At 42.2% G+C, this 16,568-nt stretch overlaps 1 protein-coding gene across 1 annotated transcript in view; it reads right to left on the bottom strand.

Annotated features, from left to right (window-relative positions):
- The window catches only part of LOC109389079 (voltage-dependent calcium channel subunit alpha-2/delta-3), a gene marked incomplete at its 5' end in the record, with an annotated part of 298,701 nt that overhangs the window by 207,725 nt on the left and 74,408 nt on the right, over positions 1 to 16,568 (bottom strand). The window contains 3 exons of the mRNA XM_019654329.1: positions 2,731 to 2,805; positions 10,466 to 10,546; positions 11,906 to 11,977. Of these exons, the coding sequence (XP_019509874.1) occupies positions 2,731 to 2,805; positions 10,466 to 10,546; positions 11,906 to 11,977 (228 nt within the window). The remainder of the gene's footprint in view (positions 1 to 2,730; positions 2,806 to 10,465; positions 10,547 to 11,905; positions 11,978 to 16,568) is intronic.

Raw genomic sequence — 16,568 nt, 5'->3', positions numbered from 1 at the left:
AGAGAGAGAGAGACAGAGAGAGAGAGAGACAGAGAGAGAGAGAGAGAGATTGAGCCAAGATTTCACAGACTAAGTTGATGGAAGACTGAATGAAATTAGGATTGCATGAGTCCAAGGACTCTGTGTCTGTTCATTCGTGTGTGTGTGTGTGTGTGTGTGTGTGTATGTACAATCCCTCAACAATATTTATTATAATAATCTAAACCAAGTGAATAATCAAATAGTGTTATTTAGCTCCTCCCTAAGCATCCTCTACCATGTCCTCCGAACCTTTAGAGCGGCTGAGCTCAGATCAATAGAGCTAATACAACACAACCAGGGTGCTGGGTTAACCACCACTGTCTGCACCATGTCCTGGGGACTGCTTTGTCACACAAGGCTCTTTGTTGGCATTATCTCATTTACTCTGACAACCAAGCTGTGATTTATAGTTAAGGCAGGATTACAAGCGAATATGATGCTTAGAGAGGCTGTGTGACTTGCCCAAAGTCACACAGCTGGGATGTGGCAGAACTAGGAGTCAAGGGCAACCGTGTGTTCTGAAGTTGAGTTCCTTCTATGTCACTGCTGCCTTTTTCCCAGGAGGAAAATATAAAACTCAAGGCAGAGTCAACATCCACTTACTGATCACATTCAGATGGGTTAGTTCATGAAATCCTCCATGGTGGGCATCACCACAAGCCTCTTCTAAAGACCTATGGCCTTAAGGTCAGAGACAGATAAATGGCCTGGCCATTCCTTATGTTCTTATCACAGATCAACTGCAAAATGGTTCATTTGGTTTGGGTTCTCACAGGTGAGATATGGAGCATTTGCCATTTCATTTATGGGAACTTGACCTTGGCTACCACTTTTGGTGAAATCATTCAGTACAATGATTCAACAGTGAGAAGCACAGAAATGACATGTCTGTGAGTATTTGCACTGGTAGGAGACGATCGGTGTGGACCAGTTGGGCTGCTTTTCTAAGAGGCTTTCAGCTACCCTCTCAGTGGCTATAGCTCTGGAAAGTGCATCCGATGGACTGTGTGCACACAGACCATTTGCTGCACGACCAGAAGATATAGAAAAAGGAGAAAGACGTTGGGAGTTGGGAGCAGCTCATTTCCACCGCAGCACAGAGAGGGAAAGTACCTTGGTGACTTCTGACATCTGGTTCCATTTCATTCCTTCTTTAAAAGCTGATAAATAGGAAGCTAATTCACTCACTGGCAGAAGATCCAGGTTTGATTGTTTCATTTACTCTGTTCCACTCCAACTTGGAATAAATAAGCACTAGGAGCCCTGATTCAGCCACACCAAACATGTAACTCCCACCACTCCCAACAGACAACCCCAAAGGAGTGGCTTGGAAATGGGTCAAGTGCCAAGCTTTTAGACTTATATATGTTTTTAGACTCAAATATCTTTAAAAAGTCAGTAGCTTTTTTCTATCAGACTTTTCAATAATTCTGAGTTACATTTGGAATTAGCTAACTAGTTAGCCCAATCCTTTTCTGATAAAAAAAAGGATTGTTGAAATCAAATATTACCATAATTCCCATCTTAAAGTGTGCATATGGGACCCACATGAGATGTGGCCATGACTCCAGTAATACCAGGGCGATTAGAGCAAAGTTGGATGATGATGGAGCTCAAACATGAACTTTTTCTAAACAATGATTCAAGCGAGACGCAAACTGGTTCCCACAATGCTTCGCCAATAAACATTTGCATAGCAGGCCCAAGATTTCGCAATCTTGATGAAAGAGAAAAAAGCTTATGGGTGGATGGGTATGTGTGAATATGTCTCTGTGTGTGTGGATTGCTACAGGAAACAACCTACACTTTCTTCACTCTCCAAAGCAGAATTTACTGTATTATTTTTTATACCTTTATATCTTCTTTCAAATTATCTAAACACACACAAACTGAAAGTAATCCAAACCCATGGCAGTCACTCCAATGCCCTTCCAGCATCCACAGGAGACGCTGTGAGTGGACCAGGGCCTCCTACCCAATGAGCGCGGCTGCCTCTGGTATTCTCCTCAACATGGAGCTCAGCCTCTCCCCAAGGACCAGGCTGGACAATGATACCACGGGCTGTTCTAGATGTGGCCGGATCCCACGCATTTCAGAGAAAGTGCAAATGATGCTGAAAGAACGTGCTTGACACATCAGGTCACCAAACAGTGCTACTGGCTATGGTTCAGGCAGGAAAAGGAGACACTCTCAACTGTTTCAATGAAACCAAAAAGCTACTGTTGAAGCCCTTCAACACGGGAGGCACTGGGCTTAGGCAATGTACTTTGGGGGCAAATCCCATTGTAATGAATTTCCAGGGATCCTGGGTCTAATTTGTCGTATCAAATGTGACTTGCAATAACTCGGTCTTGGGCTGGGGTGTGAGAGACCGTTTGTTATACAAAGGTACCCATTATTATATGCTTCAAGCTGTCTAGAGTTAAAAAAAAAATTCCATCTACTGGCAGATGTGAAATAAATAAATACATGCCTATAGCTATATATGAATTTATATACAAAATCATGACATTAAATATATTTATCCAACACTATTTATGCATGATGTGTCAAAATTCTAGTTATAAACTATTAAAACAACCTTTAAGACACAATATTATGAATTGAATATTTAAGGCGAAAAATGCTACAAAGTGTCACCACTGTAGAACTGAAGAAAATTTTTCAAAGCCATAAAAGGAAAAACACAGAAATAAGTATTCCTCTTACCAGTGGCCTGAGCTCTGGGTGCGTCAGGATATATCCATTATTTGTGATCGCAAAGGCATAACCGTGAATCCCTAACTGTAAGAGGAAGTGAGAAAGAAACCTTCATTAGCTTGCTCCCTGGTGAATTCACAAAGCATAAAGCAGCCCGACATTTAGTAATTTACAGCTTAAACTTGGCATTCATAACCCTTATCAGCACAATATTTCATTAAAATGAATGCAAGGCGCTGATCCTTGACATTTGGTGGAAATGAAGACCTGTCACAGTCTAAGCTCAGCAAATAGCACAATTTAAAATGTCACATCCCCATGTTGGCACCCAAAGGCCTTACTGTGATTTATTTAAAACAAAAACAATTACATTAATAATAGTAAAAAAAAGCAGCTAATGTTTCTGGAAAGATGCTGTGTCCAAGTGAACAGAGTTTTATCAACCTCAGTGTCTTCTCTCTACCTGTCATGAGGAGAGGGGGGCCTCACTTTGCTGCGGGGCCTCACTTTGCTTCACACCCAGACTCCCTACAATTCCACACCCATAGGAGCCATGTCAAGCCTGCACTCTCCTAGGCAGTCATTTTTTATAATTCTTCAAGGATAAGAGTGTCCCTCCCCCCAGCCTATATAGGAGCCTGCCAACCCCTTTTATATCCTTTCCTCTTTAAATTGTGAGGCTGCCAAGCTTTTCCATGCATACTTCCATCGACACAAAGCCTGGGTAATTTTCTATGCAGAACCTCACTTAATTTATGTTTTCTGACTAAATGGGACTATGGGAAATACTTTGAGAGCAATGAAATGTTTTATTAGCTTTAAAAAGTATGTAATCAAATTTAACACTGCACTTATTTAAATAATAATCCCGGCTTTTTGACAATATTTCTATTACACAGTTGACTGCACCCATTGGCTACAATAAATTTACCTACAAATCATTCATGTATTAAAATGGCCTCTGGCATAAAACTCATACTGATCTCTCTCTCTCTCTCTCTCTCTCTCTCTCTCTCTCTCTCTCTCTCTCTTTCTCTCTCTCTGAAGAAAGAAAATGTAACCCACTTTTGCCAGAGCAGTGAAAGGGGAGAAGAAAAAAAATTCCTCTATTTTTTTTCTGACAAGTTATTTCATAGTTCTGAGCCCTCACTGTTACATTTCTTTAAAATTCACATTCTTGAATATGATACTATTATATGATCCAGATAACAGAGTTTACAAACCAAGAATGACCCTGTCTGCTTCTTAGCTTAACTTCAGGGTGATGTGAAATTAACTTCAGAGAATTGAACACCGACAATTAAAAGTTTCCCTTGCATTACACAAAGCAAATATGCAGGTGGTAGTCAAGGGCAACCCGACATTTTCTCCCAGAGTTACCTTGCACGGCAAGTTTTAATAAGATTCTACTTGACTCTAATGATAAAAGTATATTTCATTATGCTGTGAAAGATAAACCAGAGATTTCCTCTCCTTTGAGATGTATATCGTCTCTTTCATCTTGTCTCTTGGAAAAATGTCAGACACAGTCAACACTGCATTAATTACCATTACTGTGTCCCAGTCTAATATAAACTGGAGGGGTCAAAAAGGACTTGGAGAGTGTGACTTTCTCCATTCAAGGCAAAAAGTGGTATTTGATTGGAAATTTGAACTGCAAATTAGACCAATTGATATTTTGCAGTCAGTTAATATAGTCAGTGCCTTTTAATGTACATTCCTTCAGTTCTTGGTTTGCTTATGGGAATCAATGCTGAAAAGAAGGTAGGGTTCCTCGTATACGCTCCCTTAAGGCCCTTTACTTTTCCTGAATAGCATTTATCAAAATGATAATAATCAATTATTTCTGAGTTAGATTATAAGTAATTAAGGAATCAGTCAATGCCTTTGATTATTTAATGCCTGTCTCCCCATCATAAGTTCCCTGATAGCCAAGGTCATGCCATGTGGTTAAAAATATGTGGAGAGGTGGTTGGGATGGAGGAAAGCGGGGGGGGGGGCGGGATGAGAAAGAGGAACAGGAGGAAGCAGGGAAACAATAAAAAAAATTGAACCGAATGCAGATCCTTTAAGGCTAACCTAAACTCTCTGCTTCCTCCCCTGGAAACGCAGAGGCTAAGCTGACCTTCCCACCCAATGTCCTGTGCTCATTGTTTAAATGCCATTTCTGCTTCCTTGTTGCCCAGTTATGCCTCAGCCTACTAGAGTCTGCCCTTGCTCTCCACCTGCCAAGATGCCAGCAGAACACCTTTCTCTACAGTTGCCAATGGCCTCCTAATTACCAAACCCTACAGAAAGCTCTCTCTTGCACCCTCCCAGTTGTATTACCAACTGCCGCCTCTTCCTTTACACTCTTTATTCCTTCAGCTTCCAGACCCCATATGCCTGGGTTTGCTCCTTTTCATAGGATTCTCATAGGAGCTTTGTCTCCCCCAGTAAACTTTAGCAAGTACCTGGATGCTGCCAATCTCCAGGTCTGTGTTCCAGCCTTGGCCTGAACCCTCAGTGGCAGATCCAAGTACCCAACTATGTCAGTCATCTCCACCTGGGCATCCCTCAGGCTCTCAGACTCACCCGGTCCATCATGGCGGCTCCTCGCCTCAGCACTGATCTTCCTGCTCTTCTCCTTTGTTGGTGGCACCACCACCTGCCCACGCTCCCAAGTTAGACATAGCAGCAGCATCCTTAGACTTGTTTCTTTCTTTCATCCCCAACTTCTTGATCCAAGTAATCACTAACTTTTCTTCCAGAAATTACTCAGATTCAACGCTGCTTCCCACCCTACCATCCATGTAGGTTTAATGTAATAGATTTCCACAATGGTCCTAACTGCTCTTCCTACCTCAAAGCTTGGCCCCATCAAAGTCATCCTCCAGACTGATCAAAGTCAAAGATAACACTGGCTCTATAGCTCCCCTGTGTAAAATCCACTAAAGATTTCTTTCATGTGTAAGATAAAATCCATGGGCCTGTTCATCACGTGTTCCTGGGGCTTGGCCCCTACCTGGGTACCCAGCCCCACCTCCTTCCACTCATTACCTCTCAGGGAACATGGCAGCAACAACCCCCTACAGTTTTCTCTCCCACTAAGACCTTCACTCACACAGCACTCGCTGCCTAGAGCACCACTCCTTCCCATCTCCCCCTAGGTAATCCTCGCCCATGCTGTAAGCACAGCCTCAGGTCCATCGCCTACAAAAAGGCTCTACTGACCCTTCCCTTGCTTCCTCCTTTCCATTCCATGTTTCCTAAAACCCTGAGTATTCTCCCATGACTACCTTCACTGCTATGCATGAAAATGCCTCACCTACCTTTCCTACCTCTCAGCCCAGTTGGCTGCCTTTCCTTCGCCTGCCTTGTTCTAGATAAGGCAGTGCCTCCCCCCATGAGAACGGGCTTTGTGGGGAAGGGACCATTTTACTGATCTTTGACTTCTATCGTCCCTAGTGTCATGTCTAGCAAATGACAGGTGCTCCGGATAAGGTCTGTGTTTATTTAAGACATTCTTCACTTTACCCAAATATTATCTAATTCATCTTTAAAGTCTGAACTATAGTAAGTATCAAAAAGGAGCCGAAAAGGAGCAGCTGATTTACTATGGCAGGTGCATAGCCAGTCCTTCTCAAGCTGTACCCGAGAAAGTCTTCCCGATGTTCAGAAACTATCTGGTTAAAATCCTTCCTGAGAGAACAATCTGAGAAAATGACATCAGAATTTTTTGTTGTTTGGTTGGTGACATATGGATATAACTTAATATAGATGGAAGAAAAGAAACTCTGAGCAAATCTGAAAACACACTCTGCGGATGAATCTCTCAGAAAACCAAAAGCTTCTAACATGACAATGTCCAACATTTGCTTTTGGCCACAAATCAATATCCTGATGAAATCTCTAATTTTTATTTCATCTGCAATAGAGCCAGTCTTCCTGTCCATTCTAATGTGCCGTCCCATGGAGTAATGGAGAACAGATCGGACACGGGGCGTTCCAGCACTCAGGGCTGCCAGAGGGGCCTCTATCCTGGAGCACGGTCTCTCAGAGACCAGGAGTCTCATGGTCCAACAGCCGGGAAGGAGGGTGCTTCCCTTCCAACTGCAGGGGCTTTGGGCTAATGAAGTGAACCCAATTATAAAATGGTTTGTTACCTTAACAGAGGCTGTGGTGTCTGGAAATTATTGCTTGGGTGTCTGGAATTCTTAATAAAAATTACAGGAAGTCTGATTGCTTGTGGGAAAATCTATGAAGCTAAGGGAAAAGAAAGAATTCTATCTTCTGGGAAAACCCCAAGAGCCAAGAGCTGACTCATCTTTACAAGGTGTTAATCAGGAGGGAAAGGTGTGATCCCCACTCTCCTCCCGGGAGCTCTTGTCTCCTGGAGGAGGGAGACCTGTTCCGCCATGGCTGACCCTGGCTGACAGGCACACCTTTTCCCAAGGCGTGCTGTGGGAACCAGAGAAAGAATGACTGGGGTTTACATGTGTTGTACCTGTGTCTCTTCTTCCCAGCCTGACCCTCGGGAAAGCATACAACAGAAATGCCTGCATTTCAGGCATGGCTGGTTAAATTTCTGTAGCCGATCTTCCTCTAGTCTCTTGTTACACTGTGTTTCATTCATCTTTTACTACATGAGTTACATTGAGAAAGTTATTTCAAGTTTCCTCAACTAAAAATGGGGCCAAGTTATACCTACTTCGTGGGAGTATAATAAGGATTCAAAGGGAATAGTGCATGTAAAGCACTTTTACCATACCAAACACACAGTAAAAAGTTCAATAAATGTTTTATTGTTTTATTTTGTTTTAACTATTAGTGTTATTGTTAATATTTTAACTATCATTTCAACTATGATTATGATTATGACTGTCATTTATTGTTCATAATGGTTTTAGAGTAATAAATAGCAGCTAAAATCATGGCTTGCCTGCTGTGAGACTTGGGGAGATAGTTAAACTTTCTGAGCCTCAGTTTCTTTAGCTGTAAAATGGGTGTAATGGCAGCATCTACCTATTATTAAATACAATAATGCGATGGAGATTTTAGCACCTTGTCAGGTAGAGGAAACCTTGAGAAATAGACCCACAGGGTAATTAGTTATCAGTTTCGTATTATGTTCATACTTTCTTGAATTATTGGGCATATATTAAGTGGAGACCCTGTACTTAGGTTTCTACATCTTCTCATATGAAATAAGAGGCTTAAGAATTGTTTGGAATCATTCTGTAAAGGTGGGATACCCTTCCTTAAACAGTAAGCCAGCAATTCTGGGCATGTAGGTCTGGGAGTTTGAATGAAATGAAGTCCACTTTTTTTAGGGAACTCACATCCCTCCATCTTCCCTTACGCTTTCAGTCTCTGGGCAGCTACACAGTTCCCAGCACTTGATGATGTGGGTTTGGATCAACCATATGTTCTATTGGGCCTCTGGAAACGTATCCCCAACTGTGAAATCCTTGGAGGTGGACAAGATTGGATGGCAGGGCCCCGGGTGGCAATAGAAAGAAGGTCTTTGTCACCTCAGTAAACCCAAGCAGGAGAGGTTTTTTTTTTTGCTAAGGAGGCCACCTTTTATGAGCCTAGACACCTGATTTTAGCTTAGAGTTCATTTTTTTTTCTTTGTTATGAAGGTGACTTTTGGACCAGACAGGAAGCACTGGGTAAAGTCAAACCCTCTGGGGACTCTGAGATGCCTGGGCTGCCAGGTGGGGGTGCAGCATGGGCTTATGGATGCTGGTGATGGCACTGATGCCCAAAGCTCAGGGGAGCCCCAGAAGGCATGGGTACCCACTGCCTCAGGATGAACAACCCCCCATGGTCCTCACTCCTCAGCCCTGCATCATCTTCTCCAGGACTGTTTTGATTTCTTAGGAAAAACAGAGTGTAGAGCAAGATAACTTTAGGTGGCATATGGGCCTGGTATTAAACTTACTCTCACTTAGTGAGAGTCAGCCCTTTTAAAATGTCTTCTACCCTTCCAATTCTATCAAAAAGAAAGTTTCCATTTAATATACCTTTTACACTTGCCTTTAATACTACCTTAAAAAAAGAGAACAGACTTCAAATTCAGACCCTCAGATTATCAAGCAATCATTTAATGTTGTTAGTTTTATGATTTTTTTTTACAATTATCCTTTATAATGGCAAATCACATTGGTTTTTCTTTTTCAATGGTGCTGTGATGTTTCCTATTAAAATCTACTGAAGTGAAGAAAGTTTTGAGCTGATTTACAAATGAAGTATTAAGTAAATAATGGTACAGATGGTATATGAATATGGCAACAAATTACGGAGTGGTGTGTGAATGGCTTATGTCTGTTCTAAGCACATCGGTCTAGGACTTACATGGACCTAGCTCAAAGCACACTCACCACTTCCTACTCATGTGGCCCTGAGCTCTGTGAGCACACTCCCTATGAACGTGAGTTTCTTGAGGAGTAGAATGAATACAACAGCACTGCACTCATCTGAGGAAGCTTTGCTAATGTGATGTGGGTAATGCACTCTGCACGGCGTCAGGTACTAGCAAATGCTATCTGCTAATTGTGTACCATGAGGCACCCTGTCTCGTACTGCAAAATGGTGATTTTAGAAACAGCCATTTTCTGCACCTCTCATTTTGCATCCAACCCCTGAGGGTGACCTGCTTACTTTGGCTGCAGCCATCCATTCTGCTGACTTGCTTGGACAAGACTTTGCTGTGATGCCTGGTGACGGGCTAATCCACTCCCTTGTTCTTATTCCAACCCTCTGTCAAAAGGTAGGCCTATCCTTGTCATCAAACTTAAGAACCCTGCCTAATGTACATGACCTTGTAGCATAAGCCTTTCTCTATGCATTTCAAAATTCTTAGAAAACCCCATTTTTATTTTATTTTTGTTATTTTCAGGTGTACAAAGCAATGTAATAGTTAGACATTTACACTCCTCACAGAGTGATACCCCCCAATCTGAAAAAAAAAACATTTTTAAAGATGGCAGAGGATCCCAGCATGCGGTTGCCTAGTCATTCTGTTCACCCATCATTTTTTTGGGCATTCTAGGTTAGCAAAGGTCCAGTGGAGATGAAGCCCACAGGTGCCTGAACCTGGGATGAGAAAGGTCCAGCATTCCGTGTGGGTATCTGGAGGCTGCAGGTCACATTCAAGGCCCCGTATGTTGTTCTAAACCCACAAAGCAGTTGCCTAGCACTGCTTTGTAGATCTTTGAAGATAGATAGTTGCTCTATCTTCTTTGTTACAAAATTGCCTACTTCACCCCTTCAATTAGGTTCAGAATTAAAAAAAAATGAAAAACAATAAACAAAAAACAACAAAACCTAACAAAAACACAAACTTATAATTCTCTTAGTTACATGGATTTTAATTTAGCATTAAGAAAGAAACATTAATTTATACCTCATCACCTTTCAAGATAGAGGGAGTACTTATTCAATGGAGTCAGAAACCATTTTTCTTTGTGCCTCATTGGGTTTCTGCTAAGAGGTAAGAGATTTTAGAAGGTCCTCAGACGGGGGTGAGTCAGGACTGGCTTAGAAGACCATCAGAGAGCTTAGACCTGTGTAGACCTGCACAGAGCTACTCAGATCTTCACAGACTGTTACTGTTCTAAAAAAAAAAAAAAAAGCCTGCCAGAAAGAGAGTAAAAGGACAGAAGCGCCCCTTACTTTGTATTTTTATCATCACTATGGCAGGTTGTGTGTGGCAGGTTGTGAAATTTGGCCCTTGACTATTAAATAAGTGATGTAGTACCTTGTATTTGGGGATGGTCTTCAGAAGCTCTTTCACTGGGACATCTGTGCCAACCACGCCCAGAAGAATGCCCTTCGATCTCTGTTGACAACAAATATTGAACAAAACAATAGTAAGCTAATTTGGTAGAAAAAAAAATAGAACCTTGTGAGAAGCCACATACCACAGATCACTGTCTGATGCCTTCTCCAAATGAACACAGGCTGAGGATTAACCCAGATCTCCTAGAGAAGCCCTCTTCTATTCCCCCCTCACGCTCCCCACCCCCCCAAAAAATATTACTAGAGAATAATGGTAGCTTCTCAGGCCAAACATTAACAACTACAATCTAAACACACCCATACCAAGACACACTCGTTCTCTTCTGTCTGCTGAAAATAAAGAATTGATGTGCAGAAGCACTAAAGTTTCAGCAGCTGAGGACTGCGATCATTAATCAGTTTCTCTTATGGAAGCTTTCTACAGGAAAGACTTATAGTGTGTTAACTGCTTTCTCAATTTACACTGCCATCTGGTGCCCAGGAGAGAGAGACTAAATAGCCAGAGAAAGAAGAAAATAATCCTAACATTTTTAGCAGCCAGTTGAAACCAAGAACTAAGGGGAAGAAATAGGCCTCTAGGGTCCCAGATTCCAAGGTCAACGTGATGTGCTGAAATTTTCCGATATCAGAAACGCCTTCCAGAAGAAGACACAAATTGCTACTGTCCATTGTTTTCCCTACATCAAGTCCACCCAGAACCTCTCTGAATGTGACCGTGTCTGGAAACAGGGCCTTTGCGGGTGTAATGAGTTAAGGATCTCGAGGTGAAATCATCCTGGATTTAGGATGGGCCCTATATCCAATGACGGATATCCTTCTAAGAAGAGGAGAGGATAGAAACACATGAGAGAAGAAGGCCATGTGAAGACTGAGGCAAAGATGGGAGTTGGGCTGCCAGGAGCCAAGGGAAGTCTGAGGCCATGGAGAAGCAGGGAAGGACTCTTCCCTAGAACCTTCAGAGGAGGCACGGCCCTGCCGACCCCTTGATCTTGGACTTCTAGCCACCAGAATTGTAAGAACACACTTCTATTGTTTTAAGCCACCTTGTCTGTGGCACTTTGTTCCCACAGCCTTAGGAAGCTAACACAAAGCTGTTAACTATAAATCACAGAACAGCTGTCCACCATAATCAAGGATTCTCTTTGTGGTTTTCCTTCCTCTGGTCATTGAACACACAAATTCTGGAAAAGTGATGCACATTGTAAAACGATGCCTGCTTGAATTCCTCTCATCTGCGCTTGATTTCATGATTCTAACAGAAGGATTAAACATGGGGAAAAAGTATATACCTTCTATCCTTAAAATAAATAAATAAAGGTCACCAGGGCTTGAGTCAGAAGGGGGTCTCAGAAAACTGCCCTCCTAAGCATCAAGCAAGAAGCACAGCCACTGTACTCACGGTTTCGTTCTGCTTACTAAACACAGGCATGGCGACAGTGGTCATCAGGACAAGGCCCTGATCATCGGCAAGCTGGATGGAGAGAGAAAAGCCAGTTACCTGAGAACGATCTAGAAACCATAGGGTGGGAGGCCGTGCCCCCGACAGTCTTATCCTTTCCTCACCAGGGGTTGCTGGGGATGGACCAGTGCCCACTCGAGACTTTAGCCTAGGAGAAATTGCAATGTCCCTTCACCCTGATTTGCAGATGAGGATCCCAGCCCCTGGCTGGGGAAACAAAGTCAGTCGTCATCAGTCACTCCAGCTAATACGGTCACTACATTCAGCCATGTAGCTTCAAATAAAGCCTTGTTGGATCTTAGTGAATTCATTTTATTTTATTAACACAGATTAATTTTATAATTTTACTCTGCAGACATTTATGTTCAATATGTGCACTGTTAATGCTTCTCCTTAATCTGAAAATCAAGGATCAGAAAGCACGAGTGTAAGTGGTCTTCTGAGTTGCCCTGCTGAAAACAGTGGAGTCTGGAAACATTTATTCTCCTCAATAGAGTTGAGTCAAGGCTTTTTTGGACCTCTACAGATGTTTTCATGCCAGTCCCAGATGAAAAACAAACAACACAAAAATACAAAAATAACTTGATCATCCAATCCCTAAAATCACTGCAAAGAAGCTAAATATTTCTCATGGAAGAACAACCCTTGAAATATAGCATACAATACATTGCTGTAACCATTTGAGTTGCATACAAATGAATTGAGACCCACCATCATGTCTGCTTTTCACACAGTGTTGGGAGATGGGCAGGAACCCCTACTCAACCTCAATAACAAATGGGGAAACAGGCTTCTAGACCACAGTAGGCTTTGGTCCAAGACAAACCTGGTCCTAATTCTCAGCTTTGAATCTTTATTACCTGCGTGAGCTAAGCCTCCATGTCCTCAGATAAAATAATCCCAGTAATTCCCCAGCATTGTTGCCGTGATGATAAAATGTGAAACTGCCCAGCATGGTACCTGGCAGAAGAAGGTGCTCAAAGGATGCTAGTTTCCTTTCCCTGACTTCAAGGTCACATGGCTAGTAAGTAGCAGAGTCCAAAGTAAAATCAAGGCATGTGGCACTGCTGTTAGGAAACAAAACTGGCATGGCAAGTCTGGTGGGAGAGGGATACTTCCTGTTTACACAGCCCACTGAAATGTATGGGAAGCAATCTGTGAAGGGGAATCCACTGCCTTCAGTCTAGAGAGTTTTCTGATGTTTAGGCACTTCTCCATTGCTTTAATTCCACAGCAAAATCAGGTGCTGCTCCCTCCATCTTCTTGGGCAGAGGCATTATAAAGAGAGGATCCTAAAATCTAGATGCCTCATGGACTGAAGTCCCCATGGATGGGCTGGCCTCTTGAGAAAAGGTCATTAAACTCAGTCCATCTTCCATCATTCTTGTTCTTCCAGTAGATTCTTCGAGCTATTGGGCCTCACTACTCATAATGTGGAACATGGAATAGCAGCACTTGAGTGCATTAGAAATGCATAATCCCAAGCCCCACTCCAGGCTCTCTGAATCAAATCTTTATTTTAATAATTAGTATGCATATCAAAACTTGAGAAGCACCATTATAGAGTAATCTTTTCCACCATCAATCATTATGATAGCTAAAGAGAAGCTTGTAGTAGTTGGGAAAAATGTGTAACAGGAATAGAGGGGCCATGTTTTTATTAGTTTTACATCCACATCAAGATGGGCCTATATTGCCCCCTGATAAATATGCAAGATGAGGCAAAAGTCTCATGGTCCCTCAAGAACTGAGGATTCATGGTGCCATGGTTAATTTCATGTGTCAACTTGACCTGGCCATGGTACTGAGCTGTTTGCTCAAACACCAGTCTGGATGTTAATGTAGACTTTCTAACAATTTTCTAGATGTGATGAACATTTCAATCTGTAGACTCTGATAAAGCGGATTACCCTCCATGTCCCTTCCACAATGTGGGTGTCTTATTCAGTCAGTTCAAGGTCTTAAGAGAAAACACAGATGTCCTAAGGAAGAAGGAATTCTGCTTCCAGAATGCCTTCAGGCTGAACACTGCAACATCGACTTTTCCTGTATTTCCAGCCTGCCCTACAGATTTCAGACGTGTCAGCCCCCATGATTCTGTGTGGTAATTCCTTAAAATTTCTCTCTCTTCCTCTCTCCCTCTCTCTCTCTCTCTCTCAACAAATATGCACAGAAAACAATATAGAAAAAATATATACATATGTATCTCCTATGGTTCTATTTCTCTGGAGAACCCTCACTAACACATGGCAATTATGTAATCTATTATTTGGGACAGCCTAATTTGTATGTTAGAATAAGTAAAAACAACAACAACAACAAAAATACTTTATCATAAAATTAATAATTAAATAAAATTAACTATGAGATGATGCTGATAGTTTTTATTGCCCAGAACCAGGCCAACCAGTGTGTGAAAACAGGGTTCCAACATCTTCCTAAAACATGGCTTCCACTGAGGGCATGCAAGGCCATTTTCAAAGGCAGAACAAATCCACGGTAAACATCTCTCTCAGAATCAAAAGTGTTCCCATATTCTGACTCCTTATGTAATTTTTAATGCTATAAAGAAAACGGATTTGAGTTGATCCATAACCCTGGGCAACTGCCACTTTACAACTCAAATCAAAATTCCAAGTAATGCCAACATGTATCAAGAATGAAATCAAAACATATGATTGACAATAAGAAATGTAGCTTTTTTCTCATAACCAGTGAAAATAAACTATAAATCGTTGGTCATTAATCTGGCACAAACATAAGCTCATGAGAAACTAACTTCCAAATATTAAGCCGGAATATACTGACAACTCCATTCAGGGGCTAATTCCAAATGTAATTACTGCATCATTAACTAAAAAAAAAAAAATCCCCCTAATATTGCATTTGTACTGAAACCATTCATTTGTAACAAGCCCCAGGTAAACAGAGGAAATGCAGTGAGCTCAGTCTAGCTACTATGCTGTGAGCTCACCTGCTCTCCTAGGGGCAGCTCTGGGCCAGATTTGGACCAGCTTGGCCAGAACCCTAACCTGCTGTATAAGCTCATCAGTGTGGCCGCTGTGGCCACGAGGGCTGGCAGGACCCTGGAAATCACACTTACACAACATAAAGATGCCCTCTGCACCCACCAGCTCCATCTTTCCCAGTTTCCACAGGTCTGAAGCGAACCTTAAACACTTCATGGAGAAGGAACATCAATTTGAAAGTTAATTTGCACTGTAAGTACTTTATGATTGAAAGGCATTTTGTACTCCTGCCATAGGAAATAGCAGCCAATGGCAAAAGTTTTTTTCCAGACCACCAAGCAGAAGTTATGCAGCCAACCACAGCCAGACACACTCTGTCCCTAAACGCTAGGGGGTCCCTGCTTTTCTGTGGCCCCTTAACCTGTAGCAGCTGCTGAGGCAAGAGCTGCTTATGATTCATACATGTTGCTTCCAAGAAAAACGCAGACGTAGAGTCAACATTCATTTTCTAAAGGATAGGAATGGGAGGTGAGGGGGGGTGGTCACCATGGTCCATCTGGGCAAAATCCCATTAACTTAAGTCCAAGTAGGAATCCTAAAATGAACTACCATTCAATTACACTCGTCCAGGCTTTGAACAGGCCTCCAAAATGCTTGGTTGTGGTGCTCTGTTGTATAATACCTGTATATTATGCCATTTCCTTCATTTCCTATGCTACATAATGGGGACCATTCTGGTATCAAAGGAAATGATGAATAATAATACCGAACACCTGGTTTATAAAACACAAACTTGCTCAACAGATTGACTGCTTCCTGTTAGCTTCCCAAGTTAATCATGCATGTGTGCTCATATGAATATGCATTTAGATTCACGTGTGAGGTACACACCGTGATGCCAAGTTTCTACTCCTAACGCTCGATTACTTTCCTGCTGATGACACTAGTTGGCAATGCAGGCAGCTTTCAGGTGTGGCCCCAGACAGGGTGACAGCACATTTGTGGTTTTTTGCTGCTGGGCCTAGTCATTATTATTCATTGGTTTCTTTGATAAACATTCCTTGAGCATCAGCTGTGTGCCAAGTTCCATGCCATGTTCTGGAAGACAACTAACAATGAGACATAGGTCTTACCCCAAGGAACCCCAAGTCCATCAGGGAAGACAGAAAAGCTAATAAGGCAGATAGAGGGCTGGTTGGGGTAGGCACACTGGGTCTCATCACAGAGGAGCTATCTTTTTCAGGACTAGCCTGAACCAAAGTAAAAACATCTGGCATTTACTGATATCTGTCAGAGGTTATGTGACAGATTCAGACAGAATTCTTCCTCAAAGTCAGCTTATCGGCATCAGGAATAAGTTCCCTGTTGCACTGCAGTTTCATCCACTTGTTTTATACTTAAGAATAGTTATGAATGGTACAATGCAGGGGAACATTTAAAAAAATTGCCCTGCATCTTTCTTTTCTTCTTTTGCAGATATCACTCCCTTCTTTTAGGGAAATCCTCCTCAACCCTTCCACGCACAAGGTTCTCTTGGCAGCTAAACTCTCCCATCCTGCATGTGGTTGGGCATCACACCCAGGTGGACCAACCGAGCCCTACACGCGCACACACACACACACACACACACACAC

Source organism: Hipposideros armiger, unplaced genomic scaffold, assembly GCF_001890085.2.
Source record: "Hipposideros armiger isolate ML-2016 unplaced genomic scaffold, ASM189008v1 scaffold_220, whole genome shotgun sequence".
Lineage (NCBI taxonomy): Eukaryota > Metazoa > Chordata > Mammalia > Chiroptera > Hipposideridae > Hipposideros > Hipposideros armiger.
Note: the sequence above shows the minus strand (reverse complement) of the source record. Positions and strands in the feature narration are given on the sequence as shown.